Genomic DNA, 23,256 nt, shown 5'->3' with positions numbered 1-23,256 from the left:
GTTGCTGTGATATGATTGTTGCCAGTGCTGTGATATATGTCACATCTGTCATGCCTCTTTTGTTTCTGGAATGCCGGCATGCTGTCTTACATCACGTGCTGGGGTGGCATGCTGCTACTGTTTGGTTTGATATAAAAATGCAAAGGTGGCATAAAGAAGAGACTTCAGGGCTGCTCCTTCAAAGTTGGAGATTCGAATCATCAGTTGGAGACCCCTCAGTCAACTGAGATTGATTCAAGTGTTTTTTGTTTTTGGTTTGTTTTTGCTAGTCAGTGTGCTGAGCGGTGTACTTCTGGGGACGTTTGATTTTGGAGCAGAGTGAACGCTCTTGACTTTCACACTTCTCTTCGGTACAGGCTGTTGCGTGGACGCAGGCAGCGAAATAGAGGGAGAGAGCTGTGCTCCATGAGGCTCTGAGAAAGCACTACTTCTCTCCTCTGCTGAAAAGTGGTAAATTTACAGCTCAGGGCTATTTAATATGACACAGTCTCTGTCTTTTGTTTCATATCTGGTACCGGCACAAATGTTTTTTGCACACCACCAATCCGCAGTTACGTTGTTTTCTATATTAAAACTTTAAATCTTTATATGGGGAAAAAAAGTCAAGCAGTCAAATCTGATTGTACTGGCATAATTCTGAGTTGGGTACAGCTCTACTTCCTTGTGGCCCTATAGCCTGATCTCTGTGTAAAAAGGGCTTTAAACTCACCCTGGGTCTGGGTCCACAACTTCCTATAGCGGAGAGCAGCATGAAAGCAAGGTACATTCACTCTGCAGCTAAATCTGAGGACTGAAAAAAAAACAAACCTAAAAGCAACTGGTCGAATTGAAAAAACTCAGTCGACTGAGGGGTCTCTGGCTGATGACTCGATTACTTTTTGCATACACGCAACACTGCCTGCCACTCTTCTGACACTTGTCCCCCTTCCTTTCCCCTGCTTCTCTCTGCATTTCCTCCCATTTATTACCAGTGTAAAGTTGAAGGAAGTAAGTTTAGTTAATGTGCTGTCGTTAAAACAAGGCATGAGCTGACCTTTAGTCCCACCCAGCCTTTCTCAGCTCTCCGTACCCCCTGTTTACTGAGTCTGGGTCCATTTGTGGAGAACAATGGCTGGATTCTTATGTGCTGTGGTCCCCCAGGTTGGACAGAGCAGCAGTAATTAATTTTAAACACTCCTCATCCCTGCAGACCTGACTTATTTGCCATCAAATTAGAGCTCACAGTAGACTGGGGACTCTCTTTACTGAGGCGCTGCCATTTAGAGGTTCGTGAGAAGAAGTTACGAGAGTGAATGAGCGCTGCTTTCGTGTGTCTGAATATATGCGTGTGTTTTATTAAGCAGGCTGAAATTACCCTGAGAAAAGTCATGATAATGAGACATCCATGGAGCACAGGGCAATTTGGAAAACCTCAGAGGTACACCAACTATTCCCGCTCAACCTCTTTCTCCTTGAAACCAGGTGGAAATAATAATCCTCCTGCTACGATCCCTCTGTTTCTATCACGGAAATAATGTTACCACCACTCTAGCAATCCATGTTCCTCATCTATCAGCACTCACTGCTGACCCTGTGAGTTCAGGAGGAAACATTCATTAAGAGGAATGTGTCAGACTTCACCCCTCTGAGGGGAAAGAAAGGAAAGGGCTGTAGCTGTGATAAGTAGTAATAATGGAGGTCAGTTGGTGTTTACTTTAGCATGGTCATATAATCCCAGTGAGCAACACTCCCCTCATTGACTGACTTTAATGGCCACTTCAATTAGCATTCATGTGGAATTTCTACGAGGCATTGTCCGCTTTAGGTGTTCGTCATTTTCAGCTGTATGCTAATGCTTCAATGTGCATGAGGAGAGGTTTTTTTTTTAAAAAAAAAAAAAATCCTATTGAATCATAAGAAGGTCTGCGTGTGTACAATGCTCATTAGTTTGTTTGGGCAGTTGGCGCTGGGAGTGTTTTCAGACCACACACACTCTTCCTGCTGGCTGAATGGATTTGGGTTCAGTTAAATAGAATTCCTTTTGCTCCCGTTAACCTTTGCAAAACCCATGAGACTGCTCACAAAATGCATACAGAGGTGCCTGGCTGTCACCATTCAGATGATAATCAACTTTCTGCGCCTCCTTGGTTTGACTTGCAGGATTTATCAGATGTATTAATAACAGATTTTTGTTAACTGGCAGCTGTTTGGTGTTAAACAAGCATCTGATGATATTGGACACTGTTTAGAGTCAGCAGTTCAGGCTGCTGTGTTACACCCTTGGCCAAAGAGAGTGGACTGACTGGAAGCAAGCCTGTAGGTGGGGATGAGGGTCCGCCTCGCTGGAACCTTACAAGTGACCTTACAATAACATTTCAGCCCCACAGTGGGAAGTGTTTGTCTTGCACAACCCCTCTTTCTAAGCCTCCTTCATTTCTCCAGTCCCGCTCTGTTTTCTCATTTTCTCTTGAGGAGCCAAGTTGTGGAGAGAGACATCCCCCCCTCCACCTCCTTCTCCTCCTCCTCCATCTCCCACCTCCTCACCGCTTTGTGCTCCACAGCTGTTCACTCAGTCACTTTAGTAAATGAAATGATGAGAATCTAGTTACTCTCCTCTTTCATCTCTCAATAGTAGAAGCTGGTGAGGGCTGCACAATATGCAAATAAAATAACATTACAATTATTTTAACAGATATTGCAATGTGAGTCACAATTTTAAGGGGAATGTTTGTGTTATTTTCACTGAAAAAAAATATAGGTGAAGGAAAGAGAAGTTCCTCACTCTGGCCTGTTATAAAGTTTTTAAGTTTATTGTGAGTTATAGGACAGTGTGCAGGAATTCCCTTTTCTTCACCAATGAACAATTTCAATATGTGCACCTGTCTATAAGTTTTTGAAGGTGTGCATGAGCCTCCACATTCAAGTTTTCACACTGAAACAAAATACAATATTGATGATATGTGATGCGAATTTTGCTGGGGTCTGTATCAAACAAGCATGTTTGCATCAAGCTGTTTAAAAGCACTGTTCGTACATTTACAACAAAAAGTAATACACCAAAATTTGTGAATAGACCTACAGAATCCTGAGCCACCACGTAAGGTATTTGGAAAAGGCTGTGATCACAATGACCACTGCCATTATGGGAGTAAAGAATAAAAAAGGAGGCGGTCTTGCTAGGTGCCAGATTGATGTGGTGGGTGGGTCACAAACAAGCTCCCAGAAATAACGTCAGGCTTTGAAGCCAATTTTAAGTGGCCAAAAGTGGAATTTCACGATCCATGTCCATCACATGATGCCATGTTACCCAAAAATACTTTTCTCAAAGACTTGCGTTATGAAAGAGATGTCTGTAAATCAGTGGATACATTTTTTAAATGACAGAATCCTCTGCAAAATGATCAGAATTTGATCCATTCGGTGTAGTAACATTTGGAAAGTCTAGAAGTGCCGCATCATTAAATCATTTTATCTCCATTCAAGTTAGTGGTGCACCGCGGAAATAGAACTTTTTTTACGTCATGCGCCACTGAGCAACTTTCCCAAGAATAAATATGGCCCCGCCCCAAATGCTGTATCCTGGTCTGTTAATACATCCATGGTTACAAAACACCAGACTCTCCTCTGAGACTTTCCCCAGGAGACAGATTGTTCTGAACTGTGCAAACTTTGAGTCATTTTAAAGGAAGATTGTTGCCATGTTGCTTCTCCTGAACCTAGCCATCATCCAATTATTTAAGTAACTAACTTTCGAAACAAACTTCTTTCGTGGGGTGCGAGTTCGTAAGATATCATACGAATCATTGTATAAGGATATCCTGTTTCTGTTACATTGTGGTATGTCGTGACACATTTTGCCTTTATTAAAAAATGACAGCTCATGTGATTTGGATATTGCAATTGGCCATATTGCTTTTTCAATAACGTTTTGATTAATTGTGCAGCCCTAAAGTTGGTTTTGTGATCCTGTAGATTTATAATTCAGACCATGAGTCTGCACAGCTGCAGCCAGGTGGTGCAGAAATCATAAGTCACCTCTCCAGTGCTTATTTCTTGTCCTTACTTTTTCCGTCCTCTACCCTCTCCTTGGTGTTGAGCCAACTTGTGACAAACCTGCAAAACATGTAACGAGCTCTTGTTTTGTCAGGAAAACATGCTGTATTTATGTGATATTGGCCTTCAGGATGTTGCTTGGACTGAACAGGTTTGGACAAGTTCAGCAGTTGTGATTGCTATGTTAGTGAATAAGAGGCTGATTTAAACTGCAGAAATGTTATCTGCTCCATCGTACTGTATGTGCTTGTTTGCTGTACTTGCCACAGCCTGCTTGAATCGGCTGCTGTCGCCTCATACTGACTTATCAGAATACCAAATCAGGCAGCCAGGAGGTGCCTGTTGCATATAACATGATGACAAGCTTCCTGTCTTATTTTTTTTCTTGTCATGCCATCAAGTCTTTCATTGTTCTCCTGTTGATAATTTTTGGAAGCAGTTGTCTTTATAATCTGATATCAGACATCATGTCAAAAGGATTCTGAAAGTTTTCTCTGTCTCTGTTTTTCTGCTATCTCCTCTATCTGGGGTTTCATTAGAAACCACTTGTTGTCCTGACAAACCCTAACTAACACACACACATACACACACACACACCCCGGTGTTCTGCAGTTAAAAGGTTGATTGAAAGTTATAGTGGTGGCAACAGCGATGGCTGGCTGAGCCTGAAGAAAGCCAAGCGCTAGGGGACGGCTGGGATAACGAGCTCTGAATGAGGCCTCCGCTGCCTTCGACACACACCCCCGGACCCTCCTTCCAGTTTGCTCCCCTCCTCAATCCCCCTCTTTCAGTTCACCTCCGATGAGCTTCAATGAGACCCCACATGGCTTTGTGGCTTTTTGACTTTCACTTTGTTTTTCATTAGCGATTCTTTTGAGCAACCTCGGAAATTCTTTATGTATTGTCCCCATTGATTGTGGTCATAAAGAGTCTGATCTGGGTGATTGCTTGTCACAGTATGTCAAAATAGGAGTTTTCATTGGGAGTGGATCGCCTGTCATGATGGAATTTGTTTGCACCCGTTTCCAGCAGCAGCCGTCTCTCTCAACACTGGAGGTGAGGCAAAGAGGCCCTGATTTTTCATTCAGGGGACTTCTGTAATGAATGGAAAAATATGTCCCGGCTTTGACTTGAAGAGTGGAATGGGACAAGGAGGAAAAATCATTTCAGGAGCAGAGTATAATCTGTCATATTTTATAGCAGGGCTACTGCTATTCCAGACTGGAATTCTGCACGATGCAGTGAAACTGATTTGATTTCCTCATGCACAGGGACAGGAGTTTGGGCCTTGGATCAGCCCCCAGCCTGGATGTACTTAGAGCTAGAGGCTTGGCAGATAGGGGCACTGCTCCATTCATACAGTTACTCTGTGTCTTAATTGAATATTAGCTAAACTGACTGTTCTTTTTGGGGTTTTTTTTTGCCATGCTAGCAGCAAGACTCTAGGGATGGCAATACTGGCTTGTCTGTGGCTTCACCTCTCTCACCTCCAGACTGAGATATATCAACAGCTATTAAATGGCTGTCCTGAAATGTAGTGATCTTTTGACATTTGTTGCACAGAACAGAAGCATACTTAGTAAATCTGTTGAATGAGACAGGTGTGCCGAAGAGGGACGAGTAGTGCAAATGTTTGAAACAAACTCATGCAGATTGTCAAACTTACGACCAGGACACACTGCATGCATAAGTAGCACTTATGCATGCACAAGAACCTGTTTTGTTTTTTGTCTTTCAGGGCTCATGCCAATAGGTCAAGTACATCTAAGTACATCTTTTAGCAAAAATATACAGTGAGCATGAAGTTGTAATGGCCATGCTAATTTTATACCTCCTTTCGTTTAGTTTTAGTGTCTGTATTTGTCACAGACATGAAGAAACACATATACATCTGTTTTACTCAACCTTTCTTGTCTCCGTGTCAAAATGGGAGCCCTCTGACAACGTTTCTGACGACAGAATCCCATTAGTTGATAACACAAGGCATTTCACAGTGAAAAATTTGCAGGACCTTGTTGTTGACAACACGGTGGCGTCGTAAATGTGTGGAGTATCGGCTTTGAATTGCGGAAATAGTAGTTACAGCAGCAGACAGCTCTGAAGCAGTGTCGCAGCATCAACACTGTCTGTGTGGACACCACAAGCATTGCATTGTACCTTTCATCAGTGCTTTATTTTCTCTGTAATACCAAAAATTACATTTTTGAACAAGTTGCAGGGGTGACATAAAACACAGAGAGCTCATCATCAGTATTTGTGTCCGTCTGATTGTGTGTGCACGTGTGTCTGCTTGTCTAGCAGTGATATTAGGCTATTACTAACACATTATAGAAAAGGCACACTGGTAAGGCGAAAGAGCAGTCGACGGAGTGGAGGCTGAAGGCCTTGCCACAAACCTGTAGTGCTGCTGTCTTCTATTTGATCACCTGGCTTTGGCGTGCTTCTGCCTCCTGTCTGAAGTTGTACCTGGTGGCTCTGCAGAGCTCTGCTGTCGATCTTGAAGCTCTGTGACTGGCTTCCAGGCTTTGGGGCGCTTCACTCTGCCTCTGCCGGCGTTCTCACTCAGATACACTCTCATGTACCTACATTTGGCATTGATTGGTTTAACGTGAATCAGTATAGATGTAATTGGTACCCTTAAAATCACAGAGTTCAGTACCAAACTGTAGTCTAACTAGTAAAAATGCATTTATTTGAGATGTTTCTGTGCATGGGATACTGTGCATGGATCCTTAAAAGATCTTAAAAGGCATTGAATTCATTAATTCAAAAATAAGGCCTTAATTGGTATTTAAATGTCTTAAGTCAATTTCAAAAGTCTTAAAAATGCTCAGACATTGGAAGTAGGATTTTATGAATAGGTTTTTCTGATGCTGCATTTAAAGTTTCTTTAGTGTTTTTTGTCTTCAGTTTAAAAAAAAAGTCTCAAAAAGTCTTAAATTGGATTTGCCTTAAGCTGTAGGAACCCTGCTTGCAACAGATCGATTCTGGCGATCAACAGCTTGTTCCTACACAGGTCACCTTGATAAAAGGACTATACGTCTCTGTGGACAGTTGATTAACAAAGAGAGAGACAGCCAGACTGGCAGACAGAGATGGATAGAGGGCAGTGACCTTTGTACAACCGAGTAGTAAGGTGAACTGGGAAAGCACTGAACAAATTGTCACTGTGAAAGGGTGAGTACCACATCGTAATGACAGGTTCAACAGCTCCATGGTGACAGATTGATTTCAGACAATATTCCTGGATTGTCAAGAGGCCCCATTGCTGTCAGTGAGAGCTTTGCCAGTTCCTTCACCCTGTCCGTCTGTCTCGCCTTGCCTCTCCCCCCTCTGTCTCGTCCCTGTCTCACCCGCCTTTCTCTTTCCCTCACCCACTCCTCTCCTAGCCTCTCCCTCCCTCCTGCTCTAGTCTGAATCGCTCCATTCTGCCCAAACACTCCTGCTACATCGCAGTCTGTCAATAGTCCCCTCCTGAAAAGACCTTGTTGACAAAGGCGCTGGTGTAAAGTGCTTCCCAGTGTCATGGAGATTGGCTGATCCTCAGACTGTACGCTAGTGTAGGGTTTCTGGAGACGGAGAAATGAGGGGCACTCAGTGCCAGGCTCGGCCATCATCATCATCGTCATCATCACACAGATGTGACCACAACACACAGACACACACACACACACACACACACACACACACACACACACAAACACAGGCACACACTAGTCCACCGGTGACAGCATGTCTGGCTCAAAACAGTCTTGTTTACGGCCTCTGTGCTTCTATGCCAGTCAGTAGAACATCAGACCAACGCAGAGTGACGGTGGCTCGACTTAATAAGCCATCTGCATCTCATTCAGCACCTCCAGACTGGACTCCGACTGTGTGAACTGTACACAATGAGCCAAACACCGGGTTGGATAGTGCGTTTTTCCCAACTGTGGAATGCAGGAAGGTGGAAGGAGGAGAAGGAGGGAGTGGCAGGATGCCCCTCGCTGTTGACTGATGGAGGCCATTCAACAACATAAACAAAGTTCTTGTTATCAGGAGTAGGTTTAGCATGCCACCAGGTTTTATTGTCCTGTAGGCATGCTGTGGAGCACAGGTTCCCATGTTTTTGGTGAAGTAATTTCTACATGTGTCCTGTTGCATATGTACATTGTAGGAGAAAGGCTTAGTGGAACCAACTAGAAATGTTCATAGAAAGATGGCATTAAATGCTTGTCTGAATTTGTACTTTTACCTTTTTATTCTATGAGTCAATCAATTCCTTTTTGAGTTCATGTTGTTCTAAGTTAACTGTAAAGCTGCAAGTCTGTCAGTCTTAGGTGGGGGACACAAATATGTGTGCATATCCAGGCAGTAATACTCAGGTGCAAGACAAAACATGTAGGTCTGCTCACTGTTAGGCTCCAAAAAACTCCAAAAAACTGTATTTATTATATTTATTTTAACTAAAGGCAATTTCTCTTTTTTTAAGGCAGTGTTTCCATTTGCAAAATCTTTCTTCATATTTTCACTAGCCTGAAAAGGCAGGATTTCCCACACAATTATTTATTTGTGGCAGTCTGCCCTGATAAAAACATCTGCCCCCACAAATAGATTTTTTTTTTTGTGGCTGGGCTGTGCATTAGCATAGTTGTTGAAATATATAAACTGTCCACCCATTCATGCACCTTTTGTAGTGCAGAGTGCACTCTGGGCACAGATGGAGCAGTAAAACTATAGTATATGCAGTATTTAAAGTAAAACATTCTTATTCATAATGCTGGGTCTAAGAGACCGCTTCCTTCTTTACTCCTGTCAGCGCACTGGTCACATGATTGCAGCTTTTCAAAATCTGTGGGTTATGCACGTATTACTGGCTCATCATTAGGCTGGATATGTATGAATTATGGTGCATTACTTTTTGTAGGAAAATGTGTGAACAATGCATGAGAACAGCCTGTTCAAATTATATTGTTTGCCATTGTTGTTGTCCTTGTAGTTTTGTTTGACCTCTGCCATCTGCTTGAGTCAGAATGATATTTAAGACAATATATTCATAGTTATTGTTGTAGTTATTGTTGCACAAATTGAAATTGCCAATATATAAAATACGTCAAGTCAAAACACTCCCATTTATCACAAAAAACGTTTTACGCTTGCATGAGGTGATATTTCAGGTGGTTTAAAAACTGCAATGTAAACACTTTTTTGGCTTTTATAGATCACATGATGCTATGGCTATGTGCCTGTCGGTAGGAACTGGCTCCCTCGGTATGATGCAGCAGGTAAGAGGTGTTATCGCATAACTCTTCAAAAGTTGAGGGGATCATCTGGAAGTTTTGAATCCACAGTTCCTATGTGAAATTGTGGACTATCACCTCCCAAAAATCCCTCATATGTGGCCGCTCCTGCGTACAAGGGGCTTGCCTTTCCATTATCGCTCCCATAACACATCTGCGCCATCTTAGAGTGGAAATGACAGTTATTGCAGTGGCTGCAATAGAAATAAACCTGCTAATGTTTTGAATATCCATTACCATGTCATTGCCAAAGTGCAAAATGTTGTCAGAAAAGTCACATAACATCACTCAGTGGAAACACAGTCATCTTGACATTGTGTTTTATCAACATTTTGAAAACATTGCTTAATTTCTGCGCAAATATGTAATGCAAACCCGCCTAATCTTGGTGTGGATAGCCCTTTATCATGGGATCTGTTTAGGGTCCCTAACCCCAGGTTGGAAACTGCTGGATTAGAGGAACATCTAGGAAAAACAATAGAATACTGAGGAGCATAAATGGCTTTTTTCCTGCTTTCCTGTTTCCCTTGCTGAGTCTCATGACCTCTCAGGAGGATGTTGGGCACCAGTACACTGGAGGAAGGAGTATGTTGTTGAATACTGATCTTAAGTAAGGGCTTGTAATGTTAACAACCTTTTTTCTGTGGCACAAGGACTACAGCATAAATTTTCTTTATAAAATTGATTTCTGTGTGTGTTCTTGAGAGGGAATAAAAGACAATAAACAGGCATGGTCCAGAGCTGCCAAACACGTGTGCGCTTTCACACAATGTCCCTTTCAGTGCCAAGTGGTCGGTCCATCTCTGAACATGTGAGACAGACAGTAATAAACAGGTGCTCGTTGGTGCCCTGCTCTGTGTTGCAGAGAGAGGTCTGTTTGAGTGTGTCATGTGGCTGAGGCTGAGCCCAGGCCAGGGAGTGGGGTGTGAGATTGTTGGGATTCCTGGTTACTGCCGCCTGGGCCCACCTAATCCCCCTTCACTCCCTCATGCAGCCCTCCTCTCCCTATGAGCTGTGTGTTAAAGGAGGCCTCTCTGCCATCTTAGCCTCTGCTCCCCGCCACTCTCTAAAATCAACCCTCCTCTGTTTAACCCTCACCCTGCACTTCTCTCTCTTCTTGGTTTGATTTTCTGTCTCTCCCCTCCTCTGAACCCTCTTTCTCTGTCTCTGTCTGTCACTCTATCTGGCCTTTCTCTGCCTCCCCAGCCTCCCTTCTGTTGCCTCCTCCCTGATAAGTGGCCCTAAGCACACACTCAGCCCCTGTGTGTGCACCAGGCCTTAGCCTAATGGAGTGAGATAAAGCGACTAGAGTGCCACTCACTGTGTGCTCTTTCTGACAGGGCAAGACCAGTGAATTACCGACTCACAGGAAAAGTTGTATGCTGTAAGTGTGTTAGTGGTTTTTATTAACTGATAATATTATTTTATTTTATTTCCTTTTTGACATTTTTATTGAGAGAATAGAACAAAATGTTTAACAATTATGTAATTTTCTTTTATTTGCTGCTTCCTCCTTTACTTTTCAAATGAAAACATAACCAGAAAGAGAGAAACACATCAGGCTGAATGATACGAGTAGCATTATTTTATTCTATATTTTTGTTATTGTCAACAAAATGTCATGAAAAGACCAAAACCAACAATGCATTCTAGTTTTTCTACCCTCAAGCCCATTGGTTCCTGTTGACTTAAATCTTAAGGCCATGACACATCAAATCGACATCAGAGAACTAGCAGCAACAAAAGCCCTGCCGCCTCACGCCGCGTCATGTTGCCTCACGTCGCCTCACATTGCCTCACCTTGCCTTACCTCGCAATATCTCAGCCAAAAGTTACACAGGAACACCCCAAATCAACGGCCGACCAGCACATATTTTTTGCATCAATGTGAGACGAGATACCCCTCCATACCAGCAGACATTGGCCATCTGTAGTCATCATTTAAAACGGGAAATCGGAAAGCCACCATGAAGCTATTTAGCCAGCTAGCAAATAAACAACAATACTACACTACTGAAAGACCAAAGCTTATTTACTGTGCAGCAGTAAACAACAGCAATGTTTCAAATGGTTATAGAAAAACAGTCTTACCTCATATATCACATTTGTTTCAACCTTTCTCCCTCTTGACTTAAGCTGTTTGTTTACATTTTTCATTTCCATGTCTTCCTCTATGTTGAGCTGGGCGGCTAATCTGAGTGATTTCATTCATTGCGGGCTCCATGGCTACTGCTGCCAGTTCAAGAAAGTTCTGTATTAGATGCATTTTTTAACAGAGAAAAGAAGGCTCTTGTAGTGGCCACTTCCTAAAGCCAACTCTGTCCAGGAGTAGACCAGGTAAAAAATTGGAAAAGCTATAAAGTGTTCCACAGAAACTCGTGTGCAAACTGTTCAGTAATACGACAAAGTAGCCACTCCAAAAACATCATGTGAAAGGCCTCTATTAATTCAAGTTAAGGACTTTCCATAAGGGCTCTGTACTTTTCCAGGCCTGTGGAGGTATGGAGACCTCATGGAAAGTCCTAAATGAATTGAATGAAAGGGGGCATTTCATAGATTTAAAGTATCAATAAGTTATAAAACAAAGGATTTCTCCCTCAGAAAATTGTTAGCTGAGGTAATAGTGAGTATATCTTCTCAAATGATCAATTTAGAAAGTAGATGATGGCCTAAACAATAACCACACTCAGTAAATTATTAAATTAGCATTTGTTTATAGATTAAAAAAAGAAAATTGTATTCGTTTTCTTTTTAATAAGTGATATCCCCCTGCTCATTAAAGCAAAAAGAATGATAAATACATGAGATAAATATTAATAATAATTGCATAAACTATATAAATACTAATAACAGAGTGATTGTACAACTACAAAAAGTCATCTTGTAATATGCAGTTATATTTATATATTTTTTATTATGTTAGTAGTAATAGCTTTGTTTCAGGGACAGTGGCTGTCTGTATAAATGTTAACAGATATATATCTGTCCTGTTTATTGACAAATATTTATGTCTAACTGATTTATTTTGGGTGAAGCTACAGATGACAGAAGTAAGGAGTCTACAAAAACACACACTCAAACATTCTGCTTTTCTCCGACAGACGCAGCTGGGGCCAGGAGAAGGCAGTCAGGTTTAATGAAATATAGCAGCTTAGAGTTCAAAGGCTCCACAGTAGGGCCTGTTAAGGGTCGGCTGCGTGATGGAGATGTTTCCAGAAGCTTTATGACGCTGGAGTAATTTCACTCTGTTTCTTTCCTGTTCTTTTGATGAGGGGTCGGTGGGAGCCTGTTGTTTCAGGGGGCCATTAGTGAAAGAAACAGATTCACTGCAAACAAGCTTGGATTGGCAGTATCGGTATCTGGCCCGATAACCACACTTTTTAACTGATTGGGATTGGTTATTTTGAGCAAACGCCCCACTCAATCCTTTCTTTACATTCGCCGTCATACAAAATGTTGTAAACGGAGAACAACTTTTTCAGCAGATATTCAGGTTTCATTGTAATGTTGCTACTCCAATAAGTAGAAACTTTATTTTTTTTCATGTTCAACTGAAGCTGCTACACCACTTAAAGTGGAATTGAAATTTGTTGCTCATTTTTAGTGAACTAGTTTTACAAAAATGCTGTAATAAGTGGAATTGTGACCGATTTTATTTGTTGTGACTGGGAATGTTAAAGTTCAGCTATAAAAGTACTTTGAAGTGGAATTGTGTTGACTGTAAAACTTCGAATAATAGCCCTGGCTATTTCTTGCTTAAATCATTGACCTTAAGAGGCTTATATTTGGGACAGGCGTCTATATGGGAGGGGCTTTTGTTTTCTTTCACAATAAATTTGTACACAGCAAAGATGGGAAATGCAATCAAATTATTTATTTAACCCTCTGACACCTGTGCAAATTGACTTTTTTTTTTCAAAAACATGGGAACTCGGAATCGGCGGATACTCAATACATCAGATGTATAGGATAAGATTTGGGAATCACTCCAGTGATTCTGCTTTAGTCAGATAGATCGACTGGAGCATCTTATTCTCTTTGCCTTTTTCTTTAGATTTCACCCCCTTCCTGCTGTTTCTCTAGTCCCACATGTCACCTAATAGCTCCCCTTGCACTATTCCCACCACCGAAGCAGTTGCTATTCAGCCCACATCAGATGGTGCCGAAGAAAGAGCCATTGTCCCGGCTGGTCTTACCCCGCTCTTATCTATTGATTGGAAAGTCGAGAGGGGAAAATAACGGGTATTGATTACCACGCTGGGTGAAGTTGCTGGGCAGGACGTCTGGAGGGGTAAGAAAAGACGGCATTCTTCACCCTCCGCTGCCCCGCTGCTGTCAGAACAGCCTCCACCGCCACTCCACATATCCCGTCCCTTTTCACCCTGTCGCTGCCCCCGCCTCCCCCCCTCCATCACCTCACCTCCTTTCTTGATTTGCCAAGGTGGCTCTCCCCCTTCTCTCTTTCTCTCTCACTATTTTATGCCGATTTTTATCTCTGCTTGTGAAATGTATAGCTAACCCAGGCTCTGAACAGAAGCTTTGGCCTTTCACACACTCCCCGAGCTGCATGGTCTGCCTCACCTTTCGCCTTCACCCAACCCCTCCAGTCTCAAGTAAACTGCTCTGGATTTTGTTTCTAGCTTTCATGTTGTTTTTGGTGCATTTTTTCCTTCCCTCTCATGTTCCTTGAGGTTTTTTTCCTCATCCATTTTGATGATTTGTATTATATAAGTGCTCCTGAGGTTTTAAGAGATGCATGATAGAATATTTCCCTGGAAGCACAGGCTCCATTAAAGTTCCTCTCTTGTCTTCGAGGTCTGTCTGCTCTTGTACGGTCTGCTGAGCTAACACAGTACCGCTGAGTAGGAGGAAGCATTCTCCAGCTTCTATCTGTCTCTTTGCCTCTCTTATCCTTTATGTAAATACCGCATATTGAAGACACATTCACTCACATCAGTGTTTATCTAAGTAATGAATCACTACAGTCTGGCAGTGTGCAAAAGCCTTTTGATGCGCAAGAAATTCTTGCAGTTGGCTGGAGATTAAGGACCAAATCCTTTTTATTAGACAATGTTAACAGTGTTGTTTGAATAACTATATCCTGTATTGGGGGACGGTGTTGCGTGCATTATCAAGTTGTTCTCCGTGCGGTTGGTTTAGTTCCAGGTGTACGCTATTGGAACGGCTGTCAGCAGCCAAGCCAGCCCTTTATTGACATGTTTGCAATGATTAGAAAGACCAAAGCTCTTTGTATATACGGGGAAAATGCATGTACACAGCATTACAAATCCACAGGTGTTTTGTAAAAGAGAAAATAAATGAGGAGAGAGAGGTGCCAGCACATCTGAACATTGCTCAAGTCTGGCAGCCTTTGTCGTGTCTTTTTTTAAAGTCCTTCTTCCTGATATGTTTCCCTCCATGGACGCCTGCATGTCAGATCAACAGTTCATTAACCTGCTCCCAAGGTTTCTCAAAAATGGTTATATTTAGTCTGGATCACAAGAATACCTCTTATTGAATGTGCCCCTTTCTCTTAAAATAATCCATCACCAAACTGAGCAAAGAAAAACAGAGCTAATTCTGAGAGTCGCCAGGCCTCCTCCTCCTCTTCCTGCACTATGAAAGATTCCATTCACACACAGAGCTCAGCTATAATAAGGAGCGCCGCACCAACGCTGCAATACGGGAAAGCCCATATGGGCTTGAGTATCATTTTCCATTTACAGAGCAGCTAACAATTCGAACAATTTGAGTAAATACTCTGAAATGCTCAGCAGTTTGTTATAAATTGGGTGGTTTCCGTTCATCACAGCCTCAGGAGAGGACCACAGTGCTTACTTCAGCAACCAGGAGAGAGGACTAAAGGTAGCAGCAGAGAAAAGTACAACTATGTGTCTTATAAACAAGCAGATATGGCAACAATTTATCTGGGAATTGGGTGATTTTTTGTACAGAGGACCTTTATGTGGTAGTTTCCGAGCTTTCATCTCCAAGGTTAAGAGAACCTGTCCTTGAGAGGGAGGAGGAGGAGAGAACCCATTGAAGAAAAGATGGGGTCATGCACACAGCACAAATACTTGTGAAGTTATTCATATGATGTCCTTGATTTCAGCACCTCTTCATGCCTTGTTTTTCAAAAAGACTTCAAAGGTTTTTGGGTTGTTTTTTTTTTTGCTTAAAAGCGGAGATGGAGGGAGGAAATTATTTGTTACACATTTCTTGCACTTGGAGCCCCAAACAAAGTTTCTCTGGAGTCATCTTTAGTAACCGAAGTTCAAGATCACATAAACCTTTATCACGATGACAGGAATACTTTCTTTGTTTTATTGATTGTTTTTGTTTTTTACCCAGGATGAGAAGATTGATACCAACCTTTAGGGCTGTATCCAATTCAGAGCTATGTCAGTCGAAAACAGATTTGGCTTTCAGAACAAATATTTTAGTTGACCTTCACGTAAGATAGTCAACAAGCCAAGGTGGCCTAAACATGCAGCTCTGTGTAGGTCGACTTTGTGTTAGTGTCCCCTTTTTTGATGTACGCATTTGACCTGTGGTGATCTGGGCCTGTAGCTTCCTGTACCCAAGAGCAACGTAGGAGTGAGGAGCGCTCACTCTGCAGCTACTTCTGGGGACGTTTCATTCCCCAGAAGTAGCTGCACATTACAAAAAAACAAAACTTGAAAAAGAATCTATGTCAACTGGGGGAGGGGGGGTCTCCTACTGATGATTATAATCTCCAACTTTCAGGGGGCATGTTGACCTGTTCCTTTAGATGATTAATAACAGTCACACGACAATGAAAAAGCATCTTAATGATGTCACAGTTTACCAAACAAGCAAATTTAGCCAAAGTTTCACTTCACCACCAACATAAAGACATCTGATCAAAAACTTTAAAAAGAAATTTAAAGAAGGATCTCCACTAGGAGGCAGGAGCTGAATGTGAAATGCCCCGCAAACATCACTGTGGAGAGGTTTCGTAGTGTACCATTGTATATTTTTACAAACGGAAAAGAGAATTCAGATGTTGCCCTGTCTCTTTTGATTTTCTGGAGGGGAATAAAGCTCAAAATAATGTCCTTCTAGCCTTCAGAAATCTTTGTTTGACAGAAGCGGTGCCTATGCTGGGCCAATGTGTTTTGACATTTTGCTTCAGCTAAACCTTTGACATGAATCAGGCCTTGTTTTTGTATGTCAGCTCCCTCCATAAATCCAGAAGGAGCACATGGCTGAGTGGCTTGCGGGACCATAAGTCAGAAGATAACTGAAGCCTATTTGTTCAAGATTTGGCAGAAATGTATTTATGTTTTCACAAGGCGATTCAGTCTTTTTGGGATCAATTCAGTCCATATGAGCTCCAGCAGCCCCAGGCCAATGCTGTGACCTGTTTGTGTTCCTAAGGCAGAGTCTGCAGAGTCAGAAACTGAACAGTGAGTGTCTCTGTTCTGCTTTCCTGGTAGCAGAGGAGTGAGATACGAGGCCAGCTGACAACAGCCAAAAAAACTGTGGTTGCGTTTTCTCCACAGACATAAACAATGACACTTCCAATTTCCTGTGCATGCTGTGCACCAGGAAAGGACATCTACCAAGAGGAAGGAAAACTGAGTGTGTGTGTGTGTGTGTGCGTGTGTGTGTGTGTGTGTTCGTGTTCGTGCATGATTGAGTGATTGAGAAAGGCTTAGAAACAGAAAAAGAATGGAGGTTTGCTTAGTTTTACACTCACTAGTGTCACTTTTTTCCACTGACTTTTGTGGTATAAAAATATGAGTGGGTGCAGCTTTTTTAGTATTGAAGGTCGCCAGCCCAGCAGTCCAGATGTTGTACCTGCAGCTGAGATACATCTGTTGGCAATGTGATGAATAAAACAGCCAGATGGGGTTACCTGTGCCACCTTCCCCCACTGCAGCCCCATCAGTATAATGATCTTTTTGTTTACCATATGTGTGAAATGCACCAAAGGAATGTGACTTTGTGTGTGCGTTTGAGCGTGTGTGTATGTGTTAGGAGAGGCCATGTGTGCTTACCCTCCCCATTGTTTTTACTGCTACCAGACCGGCCATTTGTTCTGAGGCACAGACTGTGTACTTTTGAGTGCTATAGGGTTTGGTTGCATTTCCTCCCCGTCTTTCACTCCCCCAGTCTCCTGTTCGGTGTCTGCGCATTAATTCAGTGTTTTGTTTAGTTTTTGGTGGTGGGGGGTTAGTTGAACGCCTGGTGCTGTGTGAGCAGCGGCGCAGGCCTCCTAACACCATCACAGGGTGTTTTGGCCCGCTCCACTTCACCAGATCTGAGGGAGCAGACCTGAGCCAATTAAGAGCAGGGAGAACAGGCTGCTGTCCGTCTCACTGCGACCCGCCCCCCTCATCGCTTTGATCTCTCACACGCAAAACCAGAGCCAGAAATCTTTACCCTCTCTGTGCAGGCAGCGGATGACAGGGCTTGTCCAATTATTACAATCTGGTTTCAACATTTCTGGGTAATCAGACAAAAAGATGACAAATTACCTCTCATCTCATTCCATCTGCCCACATCCGAGCTGTTTTTAGAGCTGTTTTTAGTCAGGGAAGTCAGGATACTACCCTGGTTACTCTGCTGATCCCAGTACACTTTTGTCAGTCAAGCTGCCCACTCTGGTGTTCAGAAATTTTTTATGTAATGTCATTATTTAGTAAACCCATTATTATTATTTTTTTTAGTTGTTGAATATGAAGGTGTCTCTGACTATGCTTACAAACTAAGACCTACAATGACAGCTTCCTGCTCAATCATGCTTATTTCATTTAATGATTTTTCCACTGATGAGCCTAAATGCACACACCTCATTGTTTTACCTGCCACTTAACAGGCGAGCTAAGCTTTCACCAGATTCGCTTCTACAAGTCCTCCTCCAAGAACTCCTGTACGGGAGTCCACTTGAAAAGGTGGTCCCAGCATGATTCATGTGTACTCAGGTACGGTTCACAGGAGGTGTGAAAGCAACCGTGCTATGCTATGTGTGTGCTGCGGTCACTGCCATTATAATAACATAACTTCTGTCACTATATAATAACATAACTTCTGTCACTTTATAATATCATAACTTCTGTCACATTACTCAAATGAACTGGACTTTGAGGTGAAGTGTATTCAGATCTGGGCCCGGGTACCAAATAAGAAACCACCCTAACCACTGGTTAGGTAGCTTGTCCACACTATTTTAAATACACTGTGGAAATCAAAAGAGAATATTCTAGTCAACATCTGGTCTGTTTCTCACCTCATGGACAGCCACAAGTTGCAGTTAGTGAGTTGAGATGTAAAGACATTCCTAAATGCCTCCTGTCTCTTCCAGAGCCTTTGTATCCACGCAGCACCGGGTCCATTATCAGCACAGAACATAAACAAATGTTCCTAGTTGATGACGCACGTTGTTGAGTCTTCTTTGAGTTATGGTGGAATGCAAAAACCAACTATGTGCATACTGCAACCTACTGTATTGCAGTGTGTACATATGCAAGTGTACTCCGTACAATTGTGGTACGAAACAATTGCACTTAATGTGAAAACAGTATACAGTGGTCTAGATCAGTGGTTCTCAAAAGGAGTCCTTGAGTGAGTTCCAGGGGGTTCTCAAGAAAATAGGGAATTGTTTATTTTTACTATTTAATTCACTATAGAAGTGAGCCCAACAGGATGCTGCAGGGATTATGTTTATTTACAGGGCTGACGTGGAAGTTAATATCGCCCTGGTTCCCTTAACAAAAAGCCAATTGGATTTTTTCTTTTGATTACTACTTCCAGCGCCATTTCTTGTACCACACCCATCTTTGAACTCAGACGTCAATTTTGATCTCAGCTACACGCACAACTACACATTTTCTAGCATCTTGCTTGGTTGTGACACTATAGCGGTAACAAAATCACTCCACAGACAAACAGACACCTGCCTCAAAACAGCTTGTGTTGTAGTTCCTGCTACAATAGAGCGCTCCAGGGATAACATTTCTCTGCAGGCTGATTTGGTAAGCGTTGCCCTGGTTACCTCCTCAAAGGCCAGTAGATAGATTTTGGATTACTGTCAAAAATCAAAATATGTGGCAAACAGAAGTTTATGACACTTGCATATTTCAGCAAGATAATTTTCACACATGAACATCACTTTATGATTTAAATGCAATCTCCAGAAGTAAAAAGCTAACATTAGGCTATAAACAAACTACACCATGGTTGAATGATCTGTGATCTAATGTGTATCAATCTAGTGGTCCTTGACACAGAAAGGCTGAGGATCATTAGTATTGATCAGTGAAACTGGGGGAAAAAAAACAAAACAGTTTCAAACTTCAGTCCTGACTTTGGAAATAGATGGTAAAACAATTTTACAATAAGGTTCTTTCAGCAGCTGTTCTGGAGACTTCGATGGAATAATGTGATCTTAATTAGTAGATGAAGTTTTCCAGATGTCATGAAAATGTATGTCAAATTTCCACTCCTATAGGTACTTTAAGGACTTCTTGTCCCTGTCGGCTTAAAAATTCAGATTAAAGCTCCAGAGCAGCTACTGAAGGGAGCTTGTGTGGAGATTTTCTCTTAACAACTAGAAAAAACATATTTCCTCACACATTACATTAATTTTCCTTTAGAATTTGTTGTAATATTTGCGCTTTCATGTTGTAAATTCTTGTGAATTGCACCTCTAAAATTGATTAAAAACTAAAAATACCTGAAATAGAAAATATACCCTTCAACTCAGCTGGTCATAACAGGCAGAGGCTTGCAACCTGGGACGAAGTGTTGCAAGTTGATATTGCATTGTTTAAAAGGATCATAGATCAAAAATAGGTTGAATCACTGGCGTGGACAATGATTTATTGTCTATTTCACCCTTATTAGAATAAGACTGTGGGGAATTACTGTATACTTGTGATATTTTTGGCACAAGAAATGCTAAAAGATGTGGAATAACCTCTAAAAATATTGGTATCAGCCTTAGAGTTCCATGTCATGTTCATGTCAGATGCAGATTCAAATTTGTTTTCCTTCTTTTTGTTTGATGTTATAAATTTTAGAAAATATTCCTTCTTGAACATGTCCAGTTGTAATTTTTTTGGTTTAGAAGTTTTTATTTGTAATTTTTAATGGTAGAAAGTGCTGCTGTACTCTGTTACAGTCGTTCTTCAGCTGCAATGAAGGTGCAATACCAAAGACACGGAAACGCTGACCAATCAGATCAGAACAGGCTTTTTTTGAAGGGGAGGCTTTAAGAGAGAGTGTATCAGACAGAGGGTAAATGCACTGTTACCAGCACAGACAATATAAGGAGAATGCAGTGCTTTTGTTACATTTAAGTATGTAAACATGTTGTAATGGAAATGTTGTTGTCATACTTCAGGAAAGTATGAACCTGAAAATGAGTGTAATAGCCCCTCTTGGTTGCACTGACCTCATCATTGTTGTGTTTGTGTGTCCTTAGGACCTCCACGAGTGTCTGAGAAGGTTGCTCACAGACAATCAGCTCGGCTTGGCAGCGCCATTAAGCTGCCATGTCCAGTGGAAGGAGACCCTCCACCCCTCATAATGTGGACCAAAGATGGGCGCAACATCCACAGCGGCTGGATCCGTTTCCGTATCCTCCGCATGGGCCTGAAGATCAAGGAGGTGGAGGCAGATGACACGGGGACCTACATCTGTAAAGCAACCAACGGCTTTGGCAGCGTCAACATCAACTATACCCTCATCGTCATCGGTGAGTGCCTGATGGAAATGTGTATATCACATTAGTGTTTGTGTAACCTGTTGCTCTGCAGGTTCCTGAGATGAGATCACTTAGGGTTGTAAAACGTGTCACTCTTGTTAAAAAGCTCGATTCAGCATCTATAAAAACATGAAGTCACCTGTCTGCTAACTAAATCCAGAGACCATGACCATGAGTCACACCCCTGATTTGTACCATCAGACCGCATCATCTTCCACCATGGTATTTCGAAGCCTTATTTGTAACACTTTCCTGCAGTCTCACCACAAGAAGACAGCATCAGTCCCAGAGGTCAAGGTCTAAAACAAGTGGATTTATGGGGGTTTAGCGGTTTATCCTCTCGTCTATTGTATGTGTTGCAGCCCCTACCTCTCCCTGCCCAAAGTCAACAGCGGCACGGGATATTGTTTCATACTACTTCATCCTCTGTGACTCAATTGGATCTCAAGCTCTTCCTTTTCCTTAGGCTACACTCAGTGGAGGCAGGAGGTCTGCAGCCCTGCAATGAGAAACACATTCAGTGTAATAGTGCCGGTTTGTCTTCAGACTCTCACACAGCTCTTGAATGGGGCCTGGAGGATTAAGCCCCAGTTTGACCCAGTGTGTTACTCATTTGTGCGTGTGCATACAGTGCATTTCCTCTGTGCTAGAGCAGAGCATGATGAATGAGCGGAGTGGAGCGTTAAGGCTGTGTTTAGTCTAATTACTCTAAGATGCCTAATTAGGGCCAGAGTCTGTGCTCGCTCCCTCGCTCGCTCTCTATCACAGGAGGAGCTGCTGCCTAGTCCTGTGACAGCCAGGCTTCAGAAGAAGAGCCATAATCAAGCAGATGTGAAAAACACAGAGCACTTCAGAAAGCGGTGATTTTTGTAGTTAAGCATGGGAATAGTCTGGACCAAAGTTTATTTTAGGGTCCCCCTCAATATGAAGTTGCCAGTGAGTTCAAAGAGAGGGTGTCTGCTGATTGTGCGAAAATGAAAGGCTGGAGATGAAGGCATGGAGCCAGCTATAATGTCAAGGTTCATACTTTGTGCCATATAGTATCAAAGTCAGACGTGGCTACGTCTGTGTCTACATCCTGAGTTTTTACATCCACAAAAATATCTTTGTGGAGCTCACTCAGAATCAATCATGTGATGGATAACAGGGCTCAGGCTCTGTCAGGGCTGCTGATTGGAGACTGTCACAATCCTCTGTGCATTTTTATGTGATGGAGTAGTAGGTCTATTTCATGTTTATCCACTGCAGAAAGTAAATGTAGATTCTTTCAAGTAAGCAGTAGAGTCAATGTGAATGGAAAAAAAATGCAGCCAAATACATCCGTAGAGATATTCTTTCTTTTTTGGCATTTGATTTTTAATTGATTTAAAAGAAACACTTTCCTCATGGCCTCTCTTTATGCCAAATTTAGAACAAACAAATGTTTTTAAATGTATTTTTATTTATGACTTTTAAAACCACTGCTGTAAAAATACATATTTTTACCCACAATACTTACAATTATAATGCCTGTTCAATGCGGATGTAAGATTTACAGGATAGCGGCATTTCTTTTCTTTCCCCTTCTTTTGTTTTTTTCTCTAGCTTTTGTCAAAAAGAAAAGAAAATTTATAATACTTCCATGTCCTCATTAGCTTACTTACTTACACATAAACATATGAACACATAAGCACTCACATATGCACATATCCTGTGTCCATCCCAAGCTCTGTAAGTAGACTTAATCATATACACTGGAACTGAGGAAGTGTACAGGTCCTATCAAATCGATAAGAGGAAGTTAAAACAGTGGTGGGGTCATACAAAGTCTGTTCGTAATTGGGTTATGAATTCGATCCATTTATTCCAGATTTGATATCATTTATTCTTTTAGATCTGCATGTCATCTCGTCTCTCTCCCCCTTTTCACACAAGCAATCTCCTGACCTAGTGTCTGATAGGCATTAGTGTTGCAAGATTAGACATCATTACAAGAATACAATGTAGAAAATATATTTCATATTTCATAAACTAGAAAAGGCTTTTTTTTTTTAAATTAAGATGTACGCTTGCTTACTGTTGAAAATTCATAATTTAAATACTGAAAAAGTTGTACTTGAAGTCACAGTCAAAAAACATCTACTGATATAGTGGAATTGGCAGTTAAAATGGAAGTGCTAAAAGAAGATTAAGTTTCAGTAAAAGAAAGATGCATCCAAATGGGCACTTTCC

The 23,256-nt window shown here is 41.8% G+C and overlaps 1 protein-coding gene across 2 annotated transcripts in view; it reads left to right on the top strand.

Annotated features, from left to right (window-relative positions):
* The window catches only part of LOC121953599 (fibroblast growth factor receptor-like 1), a 41,694-nt gene that overhangs the window by 5,693 nt on the left and 12,745 nt on the right, over positions 1-23,256 (top strand). For both annotated transcript variants that reach the window (XM_042500765.2, XM_042500766.2), the window contains exon 3: positions 20,764-21,036. In XM_042500765.2, coding sequence (XP_042356699.2) covers positions 20,764-21,036 — 273 coding nt within the window. The remainder of the gene's footprint in view (positions 1-20,763; positions 21,037-23,256) is intronic.

This window comes from Plectropomus leopardus, chromosome 14 (genome assembly GCF_026936395.1).
Source record: "Plectropomus leopardus strain MGB_pleo_1.0 chromosome 14, ASM2693639v1, whole genome shotgun sequence".
Classification (NCBI taxonomy): Eukaryota; Metazoa; Chordata; class Actinopteri; order Perciformes; family Serranidae; genus Plectropomus; species Plectropomus leopardus.
This window is presented reverse-complemented; position numbering and strand designations above follow the sequence as displayed.